The 18430-nt window shown below is 48.7% G+C and overlaps 1 protein-coding gene and 1 pseudogene across 2 annotated transcripts in view; one reads left to right on the top strand and one right to left on the bottom strand.

Annotated features, from left to right (window-relative positions):
* PEX1 (peroxisomal biogenesis factor 1) overlaps nt 1-18371 on the bottom strand; it is a 47756-nt gene extending 29385 nt beyond the window's left edge. For both annotated transcript variants that reach the window (XM_083189458.1, XM_083189459.1), the window contains exons 1-6: nt 18033-18371; nt 13800-13943; nt 7408-7491; nt 6710-6824; nt 5805-6526; nt 4177-4296 (exon numbers count right to left, since the gene is read on the bottom strand). In XM_083189458.1, coding sequence (XP_083045584.1) covers nt 4177-4296; nt 5805-6526; nt 6710-6824; nt 7408-7491; nt 13800-13943; nt 18033-18143 — 1296 coding nt within the window. In that variant the 5' untranslated portion in view covers nt 18144-18371. The remainder of the gene's footprint in view (nt 1-4176; nt 4297-5804; nt 6527-6709; nt 6825-7407; nt 7492-13799; nt 13944-18032) is intronic.
* LOC146081313 (E3 ubiquitin-protein ligase UHRF1 pseudogene) lies at nt 7945-11533 on the top strand (annotated as a pseudogene).
* Nucleotides 18372-18430: the final 59 nt, after the last annotated feature.

The following is an 18430-nucleotide window of genomic DNA, read 5'->3' as shown; positions in this document are numbered from 1 at the left end:
AGCGTAGTGTTCCCGTGGCCAGCGTAGTCAGCGTCCCTGTCAGTATTAGCGTAGTGTTCCCGCCCGTTCTTGGCTAGCCGGAGCTTACGTAGTTAGTGTAGTCAGTCAGCGTTCCTGTCAGTATCAGCGTAGTGTTCCAGCCCGTTCTTGGCTAGCCGGAGCTTACGTAGTTAGTGTAGTCAGTCAGCGTCCCTGTCAGTATCAGAGTAGTGTTCCCGCCCGTTCTTGGCTAGCCGGAGCTTACGTAGTTAGTGTAGTCAGTCAGCGTTCCTGTCAGTATCAGCATAGTGTTCCTGCCCGTTCTTGGCTAGCCGGAGCTTACGTAGTTAGCGTAGTCAGTCAGCGTCCCTGTCAGTATCAGCGTAGTGTTCCTGCCCATTCGCGGCCAGCCGGAGTTTACATAGTTAGCGCAGTCAGTCAGCGTTACGCAGTTAGCGTAGTCTGTCAGCGCTTATTACATTGTTTGGGAACCATTGACCATTTTAACCTGCCTGACATGACAGGTGTGAATGCATGGTACTTGTGAGTTATCCGGACGCCCGATTTCAAAATCGGGTCGGATCGGGCACATCGCATCGCATCGCATGCGACCATCGGATGCGATGCGATGCGATGCGATGCGATGACCCGATTTTTCCATAGGAATCAATGTTAAAATGGACTGAGTCCATTTTAACATGGAATTCAATGGGAAAAAGGGGTCCTTTTCATACCCCTACTATCCAAGTGGGCATGGAGTTGGATATAAACCTGTGGCGAGCGTAGCGAGCCACCGAGCCCGAAGCGTGGCGAGCGTAGCGAGCCACCGAGCCCGAAGCGTGGCGAGCGTAGCGAGCCCCGCGAGGGGACACGGAATACCGTCCCCTCGCGGGGCTCGCTTCGCTCGCCACGCTTCGGGCTCGGTGGCTCGCTACGCTCGCCACAGGTTTATATCCAACTCCATGCCCACTTGGATAGTAGGGGTATGAAAAGGACCCCTTTTTCCATAGGAATCATTTTAACATTGATTCCTATGGAAAAATCGGGTCATCGCATCCGATGGTCGCATGCGATGCGATGCGATGCGATATCGCATCGCATCGTATCTGATTGTATGCCTTAACTTAAGGCATACAATCAAAAAATCGGGCGTCCAGATAACTCACAAGTACCGAATGCATTCCTGAAACACCCCCATCTATCCACGCCAGCCTAAAACGTGGCAAACGTAGCGAGCCCCGCAAGGGGATTCCGTATGCATCCTCCCGACCTGTTCATAGCCCCACTATCCACGTCGGCGTGTAGTTGAATCTATAAAGTGTGGTGAGCGCACCGAGCCACCAAGCCCGAAGCGAGGCGAGCCCCACGAGGGCTTGCCACGCTTCGGGCTGGCGTGGATATTGGGGGTTTGAAATGGAGGCATTTGCCAGTATGTAACATGGAGCACTTGCAAATGCGTCCTTTATTGTGCATGTGACGCACTTGCACACCGCACCCCCCTTTGGGCACGAGACGCACGCGCTACCGAACCCCTAACCCTGTCCGACTCACTGAAGCGGACACAGACAGGGTTGCCGTATCCTGCAGCAATAATTACTGAGACGCACAAGCATCTGAGATGCTCCTGCATCTCAGACAGATGGAGCGCCTCTCCGCCAGCGCCCACATGAACCCCTCTCCACCGGCATATGCCAACGCAATGGATCTGGCGGTTACCGGCGCTCACTAGGCTTGCCAGGGACAGAGCTGCAGCTCCCGGGACAGTACGGTGACTAGCTGCCTGACGGGGACACTACGCTGACTATGCAGGGCTACCGCCGAGACAGTATGCTGACTACACTAGGCAGCTGTTGGGCTACGCTGAAAACGTAGCGTAGCCTGCCGCCATGAAACTGCACAAGTACCTTCTTTTGTCTCTGTATGAAAGGTGATTCATACAAACAATTGTATCCAATCGGCAGCTGAAGGCGCAAGGTCAACCTACACCTACTTGTCTTTACATTGAGATATGAAAAAAACAGATACACAGGGTGTCACATATAAAATGAATCAGTACAGTCTCACAAAGCAGTTTTGTCATATGACATTACAAATTAACCACTTCAGCGGGCTGTCCTGGACAATTTCCTGGCATACCACCAGTAGGTAGGTGTGCGCCAGTGGTGCCTCCAGCTGTGCACCACTGGCACACTACCTCTAGCAGCACCCTCCCGGTGCTCCCCCTCCTGTCGCTCCCCCCTGACCTCCGTACCCCGGAGCTCCCCTGCTGCTGCTCCCGCCACCATTAGCACAGCATCAGTGACCAGATGGCAGGCCCCACTCTGGGAGGTTCAGGGCGGCTGAGGGGGACTCAGAAGTGCTCGGGAGGTTTGTCCTGCCCCTGCCCTGGTAGGTTTTCCTACCCCTGCAAATATCACCACTCAAGGGGTCAAGACACTTTCAAGTGGAAAATGACGATACACCAATCAGCATTGCTCACGTGCACCACACTTCTCCAGCCGCCAGCTGTATTGAAGCTAGCTGTATAAAAACACAACAGTGGGGATGCCAGTGGCAAGAATAGGGATACGATGATTAGGTTGACCCTATTAAGGTCAACATGCATTGGGTCGACCACTGAAGGACAACACCTGAAATAGGTCGACATGGCTAAGGTCGACAAAAGCATTAGGGCACGAATGGGAAGTTTGACAGTCAAAGGTCAACATGAGTTTAATTTTTTTTTTTTTTTTTAATTATCCGACATGTGCCGACAGGTGGTATTTCATGCCCTACCAACATCTAGGGAATAGAATAGTGTGCCAAGCGCAGCATGGCGAGCGCACGCGGTACACTTTGATGGTGTCCATGTTGACATTCAGGAGAAAAAAAAAGTGAAAAACTAATGTTGACATTTTGACTGTCGAACTTAACATTGTCAACCTAATGCTTGTGTCGACCTTCCAACCTTGTCGACCTATTTCAGGTGTCGACCTAAGGTCTGTCGGCCTTCAGTGGTCGACCCAATGGCCCATACTTGTCAGAATGCCGACGCCAGTACCCTGATGGAGGGAATTTGGAAAGGGGTCAGTTAAGAACAGTATTCACACAAAGATAAAGGGCGGTATTCAATGTGAATACCGGCGACATGCAGCGAATCCTGTTTAGGATTCGCTGCACATTCGCCACTGGGCGCCGCGTTCCGGAGCCTCGCCGGCTCCGGTATTCAACGAGTCAGGGGCTCGCTGCCCCTGACCGGCGAATATGAGCTCCTGCGGCGGACGCCGCAGGGAGCCTGAGGACGGTGGCAGGCAGGGAGATGGAAGTCTCCCTGCCTGCCCCAGAACGTTTGTGGGGGGGAGGTGGGCTCCCCGGGTGCCAGGCAGCACAGGCTGCCCCCCTGGGGTGCCAGCAGGGGACCGGGTATATTCACTACACCCGATCATGCATATGTAATGATCGGGTGAAGTGAATATATGAATATCTAATGAGCGGCTCGGCGCCGGCCCCCTGCTGGCTGGTCTGTGTAAAAAAAAAAATATATATATATATATTTTTTTTAAATTAAATATATATTCATGTGCTTACAGCACATGAATAAAAATAGCATGCCCCTCCTCAGAATAAAATTCCAGATTTTTTGACACCAATTGTAAAAACAAAACACTTTATTTTAAAAGTTTACCTTTCACTTCACCATAAAAAGATAGCGAATGCTACTCGGTGAATCATGGCGAATTTTTTTTTTAAATGTATTCGCCATCTGGTCATTGAATAGGGTGATTCACCGTTTTAGTCAGAAATTCGCCTTACAGCACAAAATCGCCATAAAAACCTGGCGAATCAGCCTCATTGAATACCGCCCAAAGTGTTATCCTCCTTCCCCTCCCCTGGCTGCAGCACTCATTTATTCTCTTCTTCCTTACAGCAGTTCAGGTGCACTGGATTCTATGCCTAGATTACACTACAGATCTACTGAAGTCTATGGCTGCACTTAGCCTGCCAGTGCCGATGGAGACAGCATCAGGAACCAGGGAGGAGATTCAGGGAAAGGAACCTCTTTAGAGTATTAGAGAAACGTATTATAGTTATGTTTGTGATGGGATTACTTGAAAGTGGACAATCCCTTTAATTCCTCTGCAATCCGTATTTGCTCTAGCCTGAACTGGCTTTCATGCAGCATTCCGTATACAAGAGTAATCTGGATTAGTCACTCACCAAGCACTGCCTTGGCTGCAGTGTAATAGATGAAGGGATCTTTGGATAGGACTCGGTTGAGTTGATTCTTACAGCTGAAGATGTATTAATATTCATATGGTTTCTTAACCTTTCAGGAACCTACAAAACACAATATGTATAAACATTACATTCTGATTGGGCAGCACATTACCTCAGGGTTGCCTACCTGACCCTCTCCTTCAGGGAGAAAATGCTCTGTTCCTGGACTTCCCTGGTAATGTATGATTGCCATCACCTGTGGGGAGCTAGGTAATTGATAAGAAAGACGTTTTACCACAGGTGCTGGCAATCATACATTACCAGGGAAGTCCAGGAACAGAGAACTTTCGCCCTGAAGGAGAGGGTCAGGTAGACAACCCTGCATTACCTGTATTAGCATGGAGCAGGTCAGCAGAAACGTTGTTGCAAAACGCAAGACCATCTTTCCTGCACTAATATGCGCCTGCATTTACATATCACAAGTGGGAAACGTTCTTCCTTATCCAATAATGGAAATCAAATTTATTCTCTAAATGAATCCCTCCAATAATGCAATTTACTAACTATAACATTGATGGGATGCGGTCATTTGGTCTACAGCATTATGTCGACACAGGTCGACATGGGAAAATGTCGACATTGGTCTAGTCGACATGTGAAAAGGTCGACATGGTTCTAGGTCGAAAGGTCATTAGTTAGACAGGTCATTAGTTCGACACTGTTTAGGTCGACAGTCAAAAGGTCGACGTGGAGTTTTTCACTCTTTTTTGAGCCAACATGTGCCGATAGGCGGTATTTCATGCCCTAGCATCCACTAGTGCATGATGGGAGAATAAAATAGTGTGCCGAGCGAGGCACCGTGCCCGACGCATTGCGAGCGCAGCGAGCGATGCGAGGGGATGTGGTGCACTTTAAACTGTGTCCATGTCGACTGTGTTGACATTCAGGTAAAAAAAATGTGAAAAACCCCATGTCGACCTTTTGACTGTCGACCTAAACAATGTCAAACCAATGACCTGTCGATCTAATGACCTTTCGACCTAGAACCATGTCGACCTAGACCCATGTCTGATATCTATGGAGTCATTGTGGGTCTGTTAATATGGTTTAGCTCAGGGGTGGCCAAACCGGTCATCGAGATCTACCAATGTTCCATGTTTTCCAAATCACCTAGCTGGTGCACAGCTGTAGTCATTACTAACAGTCACATTTTCAAACCTGCTGCATTCATTCCTACTATAGATCCACAGGTTGCCTGATATACATGAACTGTTAGTAGATCTTGAGGACAGGTTACAGCCACCCCTGGCTTAGATAGATGGATGAAGGAACAGGAGGTGTTCGGGTGACGGGTGGACACATGGACGACACAACACACATCTCTTATGGTGGGTACACACTGGGTGATATATCATTTGTTATATGGACAAACAATATTTCACAAACGGATCTGCAGGTGTGTAATAGCTACGTGCATATAGGATGCTTATTAAATCTGTCACCATCTCTTCCCTCAGTTGCAAATCCCAAGGTCTGACTACAATTACCATGAAAACCCCTTTTCTATGATTATTAAAGCTTATCTATTGTAACTACCTCAATTAATGAGAAAAGACTTGCACACTGACCCAAACTTTTGCTATATGTGTATTTCCACTCCTGGTGTCGTACTCAATGACATCTTTGATATCTTCAAATCCATGCCACACGATCTTCACCACAGCCTCGGGCCCCACGTTGACCACATCCGCCGATTTGCTTTTATGCTCCGATCGCTCTGTTCTGGATTTGCTGTTTGTTTTCCGCCTCTTCGGAGACGGGATTTCTACAATTTTTCCATAAGACTCTACAACATCTGGAATTAATCCTGGGGGTTCGGGATACCATAGAAACACTTGGACAGTGTTATCATTTGCATGTTCAGTGAATGCCGGGCTGCTTCCTATAATATCAGGCACATGATGGGATACTCTGAAAACAGCCTCTAGGTTAATCCGCCTCAGTGAAGTCCTCCCAAATAGATCCTTCTCAATGGTACTAGATGTCTGTGAGGGTTTCCTTCCTATGGCAAGTGAGAAAAGATTCCCCAATGTGTCCCATATACCTGAAACGTAAGGAAGCCCACTCTCAGTGCCGTCACTTTCTGTATCTGGTGCAGATGAATCGCTGCTACTCATGGTTCTACTGTCAGCATTATCCTGAGTCACACTACGAGATTGTCCACGCCATGCGTCCGATGTTAACGGTGACAATCGTGATGGAATGTTTTCAGACGCCCTGATTTTTGGGGAAACAATTAACTCAGTCAGGGGCTCCAGTCTGCCATAACTTGCAGTGGGTGTCAGCGCTCCTAGAAGCAAACATAATGTTAGTCGATAACCGTACTCACAGAAAACCTTTTTCTTTCAGAAAAAGTAATTATGATGGATATTTATGAAAGACAGTAAAAGAACATGAATGGACAGCTTTAATAATACCTATAAATGTATAAACAGCACTGATCTAATAATATACCTCTTGCCACATAACCTACCTATTTGGATGTAAATACATGTGTGCAGGTCAACCCAAACGGGGAAAACAGCCTTGGGATATACTATTCGGATCTGATCCAGAAGGCGAGTTTCAAGGGCCGAGGCATGCAGCTCCTAGCAATAAATAATCATTAACGCAGGTTTAAATCTAAACTATTTGACTGTAAAACAAAAATTAACCGACCTTACACTACATGAGGACTTGTTAATGTGGAAACACCTAAACGTTGATCGCACGCCATCCAATTTACAACAACTCCTAGGGTGTCATCCAGAACTTTGGCAAAGTCCATGTATATAAACATAAACAATACATCGAGGGGCACAGCATAGACCACACTTGCTGTAGGAACCTGCTGTGTGGTCTATGCTGTGCCCCATGGATGTATTGTTGGATAGGATATCTCTTGACAAAGGTCCTTATAGGACAGAAACGTTGAGTATCTCTATAATTCTGCTTTTCAATGTTTATATATTGCTGAAGACACAGCTGATTTTAAAGTGCATTCATAAAACTGGAGAGTGCGTCCTTTTTTCGTTATATATATATATATATATATATATATATATATATATATATATATATATATATAATTTACAGCTGTAATTGCTTAGTAAAGTATGTTTATCCCAAACTACAGACTGCCCACCAGATCCCACCACAAGCACATTCAAACCACTGTTAAAAGCAGGTTACCAGTATTTCCCAATCGTCAGCAGAAAGTGGTTCAACTGTGACTTCCTTACATGATGTGACATTACAACACGGCTTGAGGAACACCTGTGGGTAAAAAACAATATAAGGTTGACGCATAAAAAGGCCGACACAATACAACATCAGACACAATGGTGCAATCTGATGCTATGTGATATATATATTTTTTATATGATGACTGCTTTTGTTTCTTGTTTTTATAAAATTATTTGTTCTGCTGTTATCTGTATGTTATCAGTGTTTTGGGACATAACCCCTTATTATCCAGCATCCTTAATTAACCCCCAAACACTGACTTCCCATGTGATATAGAAAATGTGAAAGCAGCAGTTCTTGTATTTAGGTGAGTGGGAGCTGTGTATGTGTTGTGGAAAAAACACGGGTGAGTGAGGGGAGAGGAGACGAGGAGAGAGGGAGCGGGACGACATAAACTATTGCGTGTAACTATGCTGTTGACTGACAGGAAAGGGGGAGTGTCTTCTCCCGCCACCTGACAGCACCTCCCCCAATCACAGGCGGGCGATAGGGGCTGAGAGAACTTCCCGCCAAAGTATAAACCGCGCAAATTCCTGAGGAGAGCGGGAGCAGTCCTCACACAGCGCCAGAGACCGGCATCTCCGAGCCGCCTTCATACACCGTTACCACAGGCTTCTTGTCACAGCGAGATCCCCACCGACCAGCCGCCGCCATGTGGATCCAGGTGCGCACCATGGACGGCCGGGAGACCCACCGCATTGACTCCCTGTCCAAGCTGACCAAGGTGGAGGAGCTGCGGCAGCGCATCCAGGACGCGTTCGGTGTGGAGATGGAGCGGCAGCGGCTCTTCTACCGGGGGAAGCAGATGGAGGACGGCCACACGCTCTTTGATTACAGCGTCAGTCTGAATGACATCGTCCAGCTGATGGTGCGGCAGATCCCGGTGTGCGCCCCGGCGCCGGAGGACGACAAGGAAGAGGCCATGTCCGAAACGGAGCCCTCTGAGCGGACGCCGCCTGAGGAAGAGACTGTCCCCTCTGAGCGCACCGACCTCGGCTTGTACCAGAGCAAGCAGCTGGTGGACGCCCGGGACCTGCACATGGGCGCCTGGTTTGAGGCGGAGGTGGTGACCGTCACCCAAGGGGAGAGCCCGGGGGACTTCATCTACCACATCCAGTATGAGGACTATCCTGACAACGGGGTGGTCCAGCTGCGGGAGAAGGACGTGCGGCCCCGTGCCCGCACCACCCTGAAGTGGCAGCAGCTGGAAGTGGGGCAGGTGGTCATGGTGAATTATAACCCGGATGAGCCCAAGGAGAGGGGCTACTGGTACGATGGGGAGATCCTGAGGAAGAAAGACACCAAAACGACCAGAGAGCTATATGCCAAGCTGTCCCTGGGTGCTGCAGGGGATGCCCTGGATAACTGCAAGATTGTGTTTGTGGATGAGATCTTCCAGATTGAGGAGCCTTGTGCCCTGCCCGGTGCTAATGCATTGCCTGACACTGCTACTTCCCCTGTTGCCAGCTCCCCCAAAAAAGTCCCAAATGGGCCAGCATGTAAATACTGCAGGGATGATCCGAAAACAAAATGCCGAATGTGCGCCTGCCACGTATGTGGGGGCAAACAGGACCCGGAAAAGCAGCTGCTGTGTGATGAGTGTGACATGGCTTTCCACATGTACTGTCTCCACCCCCCACTCTCTGCCCTCCCCCAAGATGATGACTGGTATTGCCCAGACTGTAGAAACGATGCCAGCGAAGTGGTCCTAGCAGGCGAGAAGCTGAAGGAGAGCAAGAAAAAGTCCAAAATGGCGTCCGCCAGTTCTTCATCCCAAAGAGACTGGGGCAAAGGCATGGCATGTATGGGGCGCTCTCGAGAATGCACAATTGTTCCATCTAATCACTATGGCCCAATACCGGGAGTACCAGTTGGCACCATGTGGAAATTCAGGGTGCAGGTGAGTGAAGCTGGTGTGCACAGGCCGCATGTGGCGGGTATCCATGGAAGAAGCAATGATGGCTCGTTTTCCCTGGTTCTGGCAGGCGGGTATGAGGATGATATGGATGATGGCACAGAGTTTACCTACACTGGTAGCGGTGGCCGTGACCTCTCCGGTAACAAACGCACAGCGGAGCAATCGTGTGACCAGAAGCTCACCAACATGAACAGAGCTCTGGCCATGAACTGCAATGCTCCCATCAATGACAAGCAGGGGGCTGAAGCTAAGGACTGGCAGAAGGGTAAACCTGTGCGTGTTGTGCGCAATGCAAAGGGGCGGAAACACAGCAAATATGCCCCAGAAGATGGAAACCGATATGATGGCATATACAAGGTGGTGAAGTATTGGCCTGAAACTGGAAAGTCTGGGTTTCTTATATGGCGCTATTTGCTCAAGAGAGATGATGAGGAACCTGCGCCATGGTCCAGGGAGGGCAAGGAGCGCACAAAGAAACTAGGCCTCACAATGCAGTACCCAGAGGGCTACTTAGAAACTGTGGCTAATAAGGAGAGAGAAAAAGAAAATAACGCTGATGCAGATGAGTTTGCAATTCCTAGCAAAGGAAAAAGAAAAAGGAGGTCTGAGGTGGAGGATGAAGGCGACGATGATGATGAGATATCTGAGGGATCACCTAAGAAAAGCAAAGTGGAATTATACAAACTGACTGCAGAGCAAAAAGCTCTTATTAAAAAGGATGAATCCAATGTCAAGCTGTGGAATGAAGTCATGTCGTTCCTCAAGGAGGGGCCCAAATTCATAAGCAAAGTGGAAGAGTCTTTCCTGTGCATCTGCTGCCAAGAAGTGGTGTATGAGCCAATCACCACTGAGTGTCTGCACAACATCTGCAAGAGTTGCCTTGACCGTTCCTTCAAAGCCTCTGTGCACAGTTGCCCTGCATGCAGATATGACCTGGGCAAGAACTACAACATGTGTGTGAACAAGCCGCTGCAAGCCATTCTCAGCCAGCTCTTCCCTGGCTATGAGCGAGGACGGTAATGAATGTCAGACTTCATTTCTCTGGTGTATCTAACACGTTGGTTGAACTTAATCTGGCACTATCTCAATCTACCTTTCCCACCTAGTTTCTCAGGCCCTGTCATGGATATAACTCAGATTTACACCATCTTGTGTTCTGCAGGAATATATCTTCCCTCAAAGTGGGTTCCTGTAGGAGGCACATCCTCCTGTGTTATTTCTAGCCTCATGCTAATGCAAAGCTGTACAATTTCAGCCCTTCCCTGTCATATGGTGTATTGCACCTTTTTGCACTCACTGTTCAGCTATATACCGCACTGATCTACATTAAGTAATTATTCTATTTGTGCTTTGATCTTTATGACTTCATAGCAAAGGCATATAGCTTGTGGTTTAGGAGCTGCTGCATTCCTGCTGGTCATGATGGGACTTGTAGTGCTACAGGGTGACTACATCTACTTCAGCATATAATCTACTGTAATTCTGGTCTAACAATATACTATAAAGTGGTTTAATCCAGTTACCTGTCTCTTGCGCACTTAGGGGTCGATCCTATTAACCCCGAAGGGTGCGAGTTCCCGTTCGGGTGCCGATTTAATGCTGAAAACGGTACCCAAATTAACCCTAGCTCGCACCCTTCGCAGGGGCGAATTAGCTGAAAATTGCTTGCACCCCTATGGAGGTGCGAGAACTTTTCAGCGAATTCAGCCTGCCGTAAAGTGCACCTGGTGTTGTGACAATTTGCAAACCCCAGGCTCATCCGCACCCTTCGGGTGTAATAGGATCGACCCCTTAGGATATTTGTAATTGTCCTAACTTAATAAAATAACAGATTTCCACTTAGGATTTGTCATGTTCAACTTGTAATAGCTACTGAATACAAAAGTGTTGTCTTTTGCACAAAATGAGTGCACCTCTGTAACTCCTTTTACAGTCACTAAAGAATATAAGAGGTCGCTACCTGTTAAGCCATAAGAGAAATGTGCTTTTTCCCATACAAGTTGAGCCCTAAACTTGCATTGTGGATGTTTAAAGGATTTGTGCTTTATTGGTATTTCTTTACTACAAGTAATGTAAACCACTTCTCAATTATGTTTTCAGTGTTTCAGAAAGTGACATAGCCTTTAAATAAAGGTCATCTTTATTGAAATCCAAATTGGTCAAATCCTTCATGTTTAATTATAAGAAACTGATTTCTAAAATGTGCCTAGACCTAGAAAGGGAATGTACACCCCCCCCCCCCCCCCCCCCCCCCAATCTGTTATATTGTAGGACTGCAGCTAGGATTTGATTACCACCTATGTTCCTAGTACCGCTAGTTCAACAAATACAACCCCACTCTTTTTTTTCTTCTTAAGAGCAATATTTCATGTTTAAGCCACCAGCCCTACCCATGATTCTTCATGCTGTCATGAAGACAGGATGTATGTGAATGTAGAGGATTCGGTGAGAGCCATTTCAGACTTGCACCGTACCAGGCCAGCTTCCTGCAGTGACTTTGGGAGGTGTCTGTGCACATCTCCATTCAATCCAACAGTGTGGGCATGGCTACACACTTCTGGCCCTTATATGGTAGTGCTAACATTGCAAGTTTTCCCTTACACCAGGAATTCCCAACCTCTGTCCACAAAGCACACTGATACCCCTTTCACACAGAGAATGAAATTTCTGGGTGAAGTCTCCACCTGGGAATTTCGTGAAATACACAGGTTTTTTTCCTGTGTAAAAAGGGTTGTACTTGTTTCCTAGCACGGCGCCCCCGATATTCAGTCGTATGGCATCTTATGCATTGCATCGCATGCCATATACCCGCATGCGATGCGATTTTTAATTGTATAAGCACCCTAATGGGTGCTTACAATGTTAAATGCACCCCCACGCCACCCCGAAGCGTGGCGAGCGCAGCGTTACGCGTCCTCCGACCTTTTCATAACCCCACTATCCACGTTGGCGTGGAGTTGAATTTATATATTGTGGCGAGCCCAAAGCGTGGTGAGTGCACGCGTATTACTTTACATGTATTCCGCGGGGCTCGCCACGCTTCGGACTCGCTGGCTCGCCACACTATATAAAATCAACTCCACGCCGATGTGGATGGTGGGGGTATGATGTGGTTCGGGTTGGAGTTTATAGGGGGGGGGGGGGGTGCTTTTAACATTGTAAGCACCCATTACGCTGCTTATACAATTAATAATCTTATAGGGGGCCCATTTAACATTGAAAACACCCATTAGGGTGCTTATACAATTTTAAATCGTATACCATTGTATACAATTTTAAATCGGCTGCCATCGCATACCATTGTATGGCTTATGGTATGCGATGCGATGGGCGCTGTGTTAGGAAGCAAGTACCAAAAGGGTTAATCCGGATCTTAAACTCCGGGTCTCCGACATTGGTAATTTGCAGGGTCGGAGACCCGGAGTTTAAGATCCGGGTTGACCCTTTCACACAGGCGAAAAACCCGTGTAATAGAGCAAGTCTCCGGGTCTAAATTTTAGTCCCAGAGATTCGCTCTCCTGTGTGAAGGGGGTGGTGTCTGACAGAGTGGCCGAATAAGCCAGCGCTTCAAAAGCCGGGTTATTCAGCCACTGCTGTGTGAAAGCGGCGTGACAATCCAGGTTTTACAGATATACAATACAGGCTTGAGCACAGGTGACTTAGTAGGAGGTATTTTGATTTACCATCTGTGCTGAGGCCTGGATATCACTAATACCTGCACTGTTGGTGTGCCTTGAGGACTATGGTTGGGAATGCCTGCCTTATACCAATGTCTGCTGCTGGCAGAATGTAATGTGCTGTTCTCTAGTGTCACAATGCCCCCTTCCCCCATTGGCTGGTGTTATCACCTTCCACTTTATTGCTTTTGCAGGCTTAATAAATCTGCCCCCATCTCCTCTTCCCCCTTTTTATATATCTATCCAGACAATGACGGCACTCAGTCAATAAAAAGATCAGGAAACTGCTATCCACAGTCAACGGTTCAAAGTTTAATGGTACTTCAACAGGACAAACATACAGTAACAAGACAGGCATTATATACATATACTATGCCTGTCTTGTTACTGTATGTTTGTCCTGATGAAGTGCCATTAAACTTTGAAACGTTGACTGTATAGCAGTTTCCTGATCTTTTTATTGACCGAGTGCTGCCATTGTCTGGAAGGACTCTGTCGGACTCTTTGCCTGGGGTACCCAGGAAGGCACCGGAATCTACACACAGGTTTGTTAATAGGAAGGAAAATCTTCCCTCTTCAGTACTAGCGGTCGTGCGCAACCGAATGGAGCAAAACTTGGGCATGCAAAACACTTCAATCGCCTCTTATACTATACTCAATACTAACTCTTAAATTTTCTGCTATGACTCAATGGGACATTTAACATTTTTGTTTGTAACCAAACTCTGAGAACACAACAGTACCTGCTGTCCATCGGCAAGTCCTAGCTTCTCTCCCAGCTGCCTGTTCAACTCCACAATAGTATAATCTGAGCTGCTTCTGCTTCGAGTCTCCACAAAACCAAGATATACAGGCTGTTCTCCCCATGACACCTCCACAGCATGTGCCTGTGTAATCAGAGGATAAACCATTATGTACTGAAATACTCGGTAAGTGCGGACTATTTGCATTACACTACTATGTTACAGAGGAACAAAATCTGCTATTCTAATCCAGTTTCCATGTTTTCCAGTTGATTCTCCAGGAGTTAACTGGCAGCTGTTAGCACCTTCTACAATTTTTTTTTTTTTTAAATATATATATATATATATATATAGACAGAATTACGTGTTTAGAAGAAGTTAAAGAACAACTTAAAAAAGAAAAAAAGAAAAACTAGAAACCTAAAATTGTACGTTATTTCTAGAGGTCATTCTTGGACAGTGATGGCTAACCTTGACAATCCAGCTGTTGTTGAACTACACATCCCAGCATGCCCTGCATCTGTTTTACTATTTGGCCATGCTAAAACTGATGCAGGGCATGCTGGGATGTGTAGTTCAACAACAGCTGGAGTGTCTAGATTTGCCATCACTGTTCTTGGGGAAATAGCTGCCTAAACAAAGAACACTGGGCATTATATAGGATGTAACCACTGGTTTTTCTATTAATCCTTTGAGCGCCAACATCTGTGAAAGATTCTCAAAATATCCGCTAAAAATGCCAACATCTCAAGGTTGCCCATACACTGTGCGTTTTGTGGCTGCGATGCACGCTCTTGAGCACATCCCATAGTTGAGAAAGAATGTGCTGCACATACTTTTTGAACTAGCTTTGGAACGCATCGCACGCAAATGACATGCGATATAGCCCAAAATGCATGCTATGATCGCAGCGTGTATGGACAACTTCAGTCAGATGTGCAAAATATGTGTCAATATCTCGAGACATGCAAAATATCAGCTAAAAACTCACATTTGTTATATAAATTCAAATGTTAAAAAAATATTTCCTATACAGTGTATAAGGTAAACATTACAGATCATCATAATGAATAAAAATGTTTGGCAATTTTCACACCAATTTTGACATTCAATTGGCACTCAAACGGTTAAGGAGCTTGCTTCCCCCCCCCCCCTCACAAGTTATTATTTTGTTCTATCAATGGAGGAGCAATATCTCCTCAGCCTAGTGTCAAAGTCATTAATTATTAACATCACTCCATGGCTACTGTTACAACAAGGGTCAAAGGTTTCGTTCTCGGAGTATGCTCCGGGCCTCACGTACATGTGTGAGGCTCTCCTGTCACACACTTATCTTTCAGTGCAATAAAGGGCTGTCTATAAGGAAATAATGAGCGATGTTACTTAATTGAACTACATTACTCAGAAAATGCCCCTACATCACTGTGTGTGTGTGTGTGTGTGTGTGTGTGTGTGTGCGTGTGTGTGTGTGTGTGCGTAGAAGCCGTTCAGATAGCGATGCGTGGCCACGTGTGTTGATATCTCCAGGTGATTAATAACCAGCACACTGGCTATTAATCGGTCGGTGCCAGTGTTCTCACCAGAGACAGCTATGTGTGGATGTTAGATTAGTAGCAGATGTGTGTAGCTTGGTAGAAGGGGACAGTGGTGGTGGAGGCATAGAGGCACAGTAAGACCGTGGTGTGTTTATTGAGGTACAGTGGGTGATATTGGGGTTTGTATGGTGGGCACAGTGTTGGATAATGCTAGTGTGTATTTAGGGGAGCACAAACTGACAGCCATGTGTGTATATGGGGGCACAGCAGGAGACACCCGTGTGTGTATATGGGGGCACAGCAGGAGACACCCGTGTGTGTATATGGGGGCTCAGCAGGAGACAGCCGTGTGTTTATATGGCGAGACAGCTGGGTGTGTGTATATATGGGGGCACAGCAGGAGACAGCTGGGTGTGTGTATGGGGGCACAGCAGGAGACAGCTGGATGTGTGTATATATGGGGGCACAGCAGGAGACAGCTGGATGTGTGTATATATGGGGGCACAGCAGGAGACAGCTGGATGTGTGTATATATGGGGGCACAGCAGGAGACAGCTGGATGTGTGTATATATGGGGGCACAGCAGGAGACAGCTGGATGTGTGTATATATGGGGGCACAGCAGGAGACAGCTGGATGTGTGTATATATGGGGGCACAGCAGGAGACAGCTGGATGTGTGTATATATGGGGGCACAGCAGGAGACAGCTGGATGTGTGTATATATGGGGGCACAGCAGGAGACAGCTGGGTGTGTGTGTGTGGGGGCTAGGGAGGCCAATCCCGGGATCGGCGGGATCCTGGGATTTAGGCCTAAAATCAGCGGGATTTGAATCCCGGGATTGAAGGTTTCAATCCTGGGATTAGTACCCCGTGTAAAATGCACAAAGCCGGGCAGCGCTGAGCACTAGTATATGGCTCAGATGCTGCCCGGCTAACTCTTCTCACCCCCCCGTGCGGCGCCGCTGTTAGGTAGGACATTGATCTGCACTGACAGACATGGCGGCGCCCAGGCTGTGCAGCGTGACCCCTGACATTACGTCATGCTGCGCAGCCTGGCCACGGCTATGCCTGTCAGCGCAGATCACTGTTGCAGACGCCCGGCCCAGCGATCAAGTATACGCCACCCCGCTGTGCAGCCTGTCCGCAGGAGACAGACTCCTGCCTGTCACAACCAAAGTAAGTGACTGCATTTTCACTTACAGGGGGATGGGGGGGATTGTAGGCATTTACAATGACATGTGCGGGGCGGACAGTGTAGGGGGCGGGGTCAATATTTTATTAGAGAGGCCAATCCCGGGAATCCCGGGATTGAGCATTTTTCAATCCCGATTCCCGGGATTGAAAAAATGCCCCGGGATTGGCATCCCTAGTGGGGGCACAGCAAGAGACAGCTGGGTGTGTGTGTGGGGGCACAGCAAGAGACAGCTGGGTGTGTGTGTGGGGGCACAGCAAGAGACAGCTGGGTGTGTGTGGGGGCACAGCAAGAGACAGCTGGGTGTGTGTGTGTGAGGGCACAGCAAGAGACAGCTGGGTGTGTGTGTGTGAGGGCACAGCAAGAGACAGCTGGGTGTGTGTGTGAGGGCACAGCAAGAGACAGCTGGGTGTGTGTGTGTGTGTGTGAGGGCACAGCAAGAGACAGCTGGGTGTGTGTGTGTGAGGACACAGCAAGAGACAGCTGGGTGTGTGTGTGTGAGGGCACAGCAAGAGACAGCTGGGTGTGTGTGTGTGAGGGCACAGCAAGAGACAGCTGGGTGTGTGTGTGTGAGGGCACAGCAAGAGACAGCCGGGTGTGTGTGTGTGAGGGCACAGCAAGAGACAGCCGGGTGTGTGTGTGTGAGGGCACAGCAAGAGACAGCCGGGTGTGTGTGTGTGTGGGGGCACAGCAAGAGACAGCCGGGTGTGTGTGTGTGTGGGGGCACAGCAAGAGACAGCCGGGTGTGCGTGTGTGTGGGGGGCACAGCAAGAGACAGCCGGGTGTGCGTGTGTGGGGGGCACAGCAGGAGACAGCCGGGTGTGCGTGTGTGGGGGGCACAGCAGGAGACAGCCGGGTGTGCGTGTGTGGGGGGCACAGCAGGAGACAGCCGGGTGTGCGTGTGTGGGGGGCACAGCAGGAGACAGCCGGGTGTGCGTGTGTGGGGGGCACAGCAGGAGACAGCCGGGTGTGCGTGTGTGGGGGGCACAGCAGGAGACAGCCGGGTGTGCGTGTGTGGGGGGCACAGCAGGAGACAGCCGGGTGTGCGTGTGTGGGGGGCACAGCAGGAGACAGCCGGGTGTGCGTGTGTGGGGGGCACAGCAGGAGACAGCCGGGTGTGCGTGTGTGGGGGGCACAACAGGAGACAGCTGGGTGCGTCTGTTTGCACAAAGGATTAAACAGGTGTTATGCAAATGACAGCGGTGTATGTGTGTGTGCTGGAGGAGCTCAGCAGATGAGAGACGTTTGAGTCTATGAGTTCACAGCCAGTGCCTGTGCCACCAGTGTGTGTAACACGGGGGTGTGTATGGGGTGTACAGAGGTTGACACTGGCTGGCATGTGTATGGTGGCACAGAGGGCAACACCAGCTTGTGTGTGTATGGTGGCACAGAGGGCGACACTGGGGTGTGTGTATATATGGTGGCATAGAGGGTGACCCTGATGTGTTTATATATGGTGACACTGTGGTGTGTATGTATGGGGCACAGTGGGTGATGCACGTTACCTGGTCCAGATGCAGCTGTGCCCGGAGTTCGGGAGTCAGACGCAGGAAGGAGTCCTTGGCCCCGGTGAGTGTCAGGGTGACAGCTGCCCCTGATACGCCGCCTCCTAGCATCCTCCACACACACACACACACACACACAGGATCACAGCAGCAGCATCATCAGCATCTGCCCCACTTCAGGGGTGTACCACTGGTGTCCCCGGTATAACTACACGTGCTACCCGCCAGGGGGAGGAGGGGGAGCCGCGCACACACACTGCCAGCAGCGGCCACAAGCCTGTATCCCTACCTCACATACACACATGAGTGTACGGTATATAATCCCCCCCTCCCGGATATCCTCATGGTATCGTCCGTCCTCTCCTATTGGCGGCCGCCCGGCGTCAGCTATTGGTCGG

Source organism: Crinia signifera, chromosome 5, assembly GCF_055691185.1.
Source record: "Crinia signifera chromosome 5, ASM5569118v1, whole genome shotgun sequence".
NCBI classification, from domain to species: Eukaryota; Metazoa; Chordata; class Amphibia; order Anura; family Myobatrachidae; genus Crinia; species Crinia signifera.
Note: the sequence above shows the minus strand (reverse complement) of the source record. Positions and strands in the feature narration are given on the sequence as shown.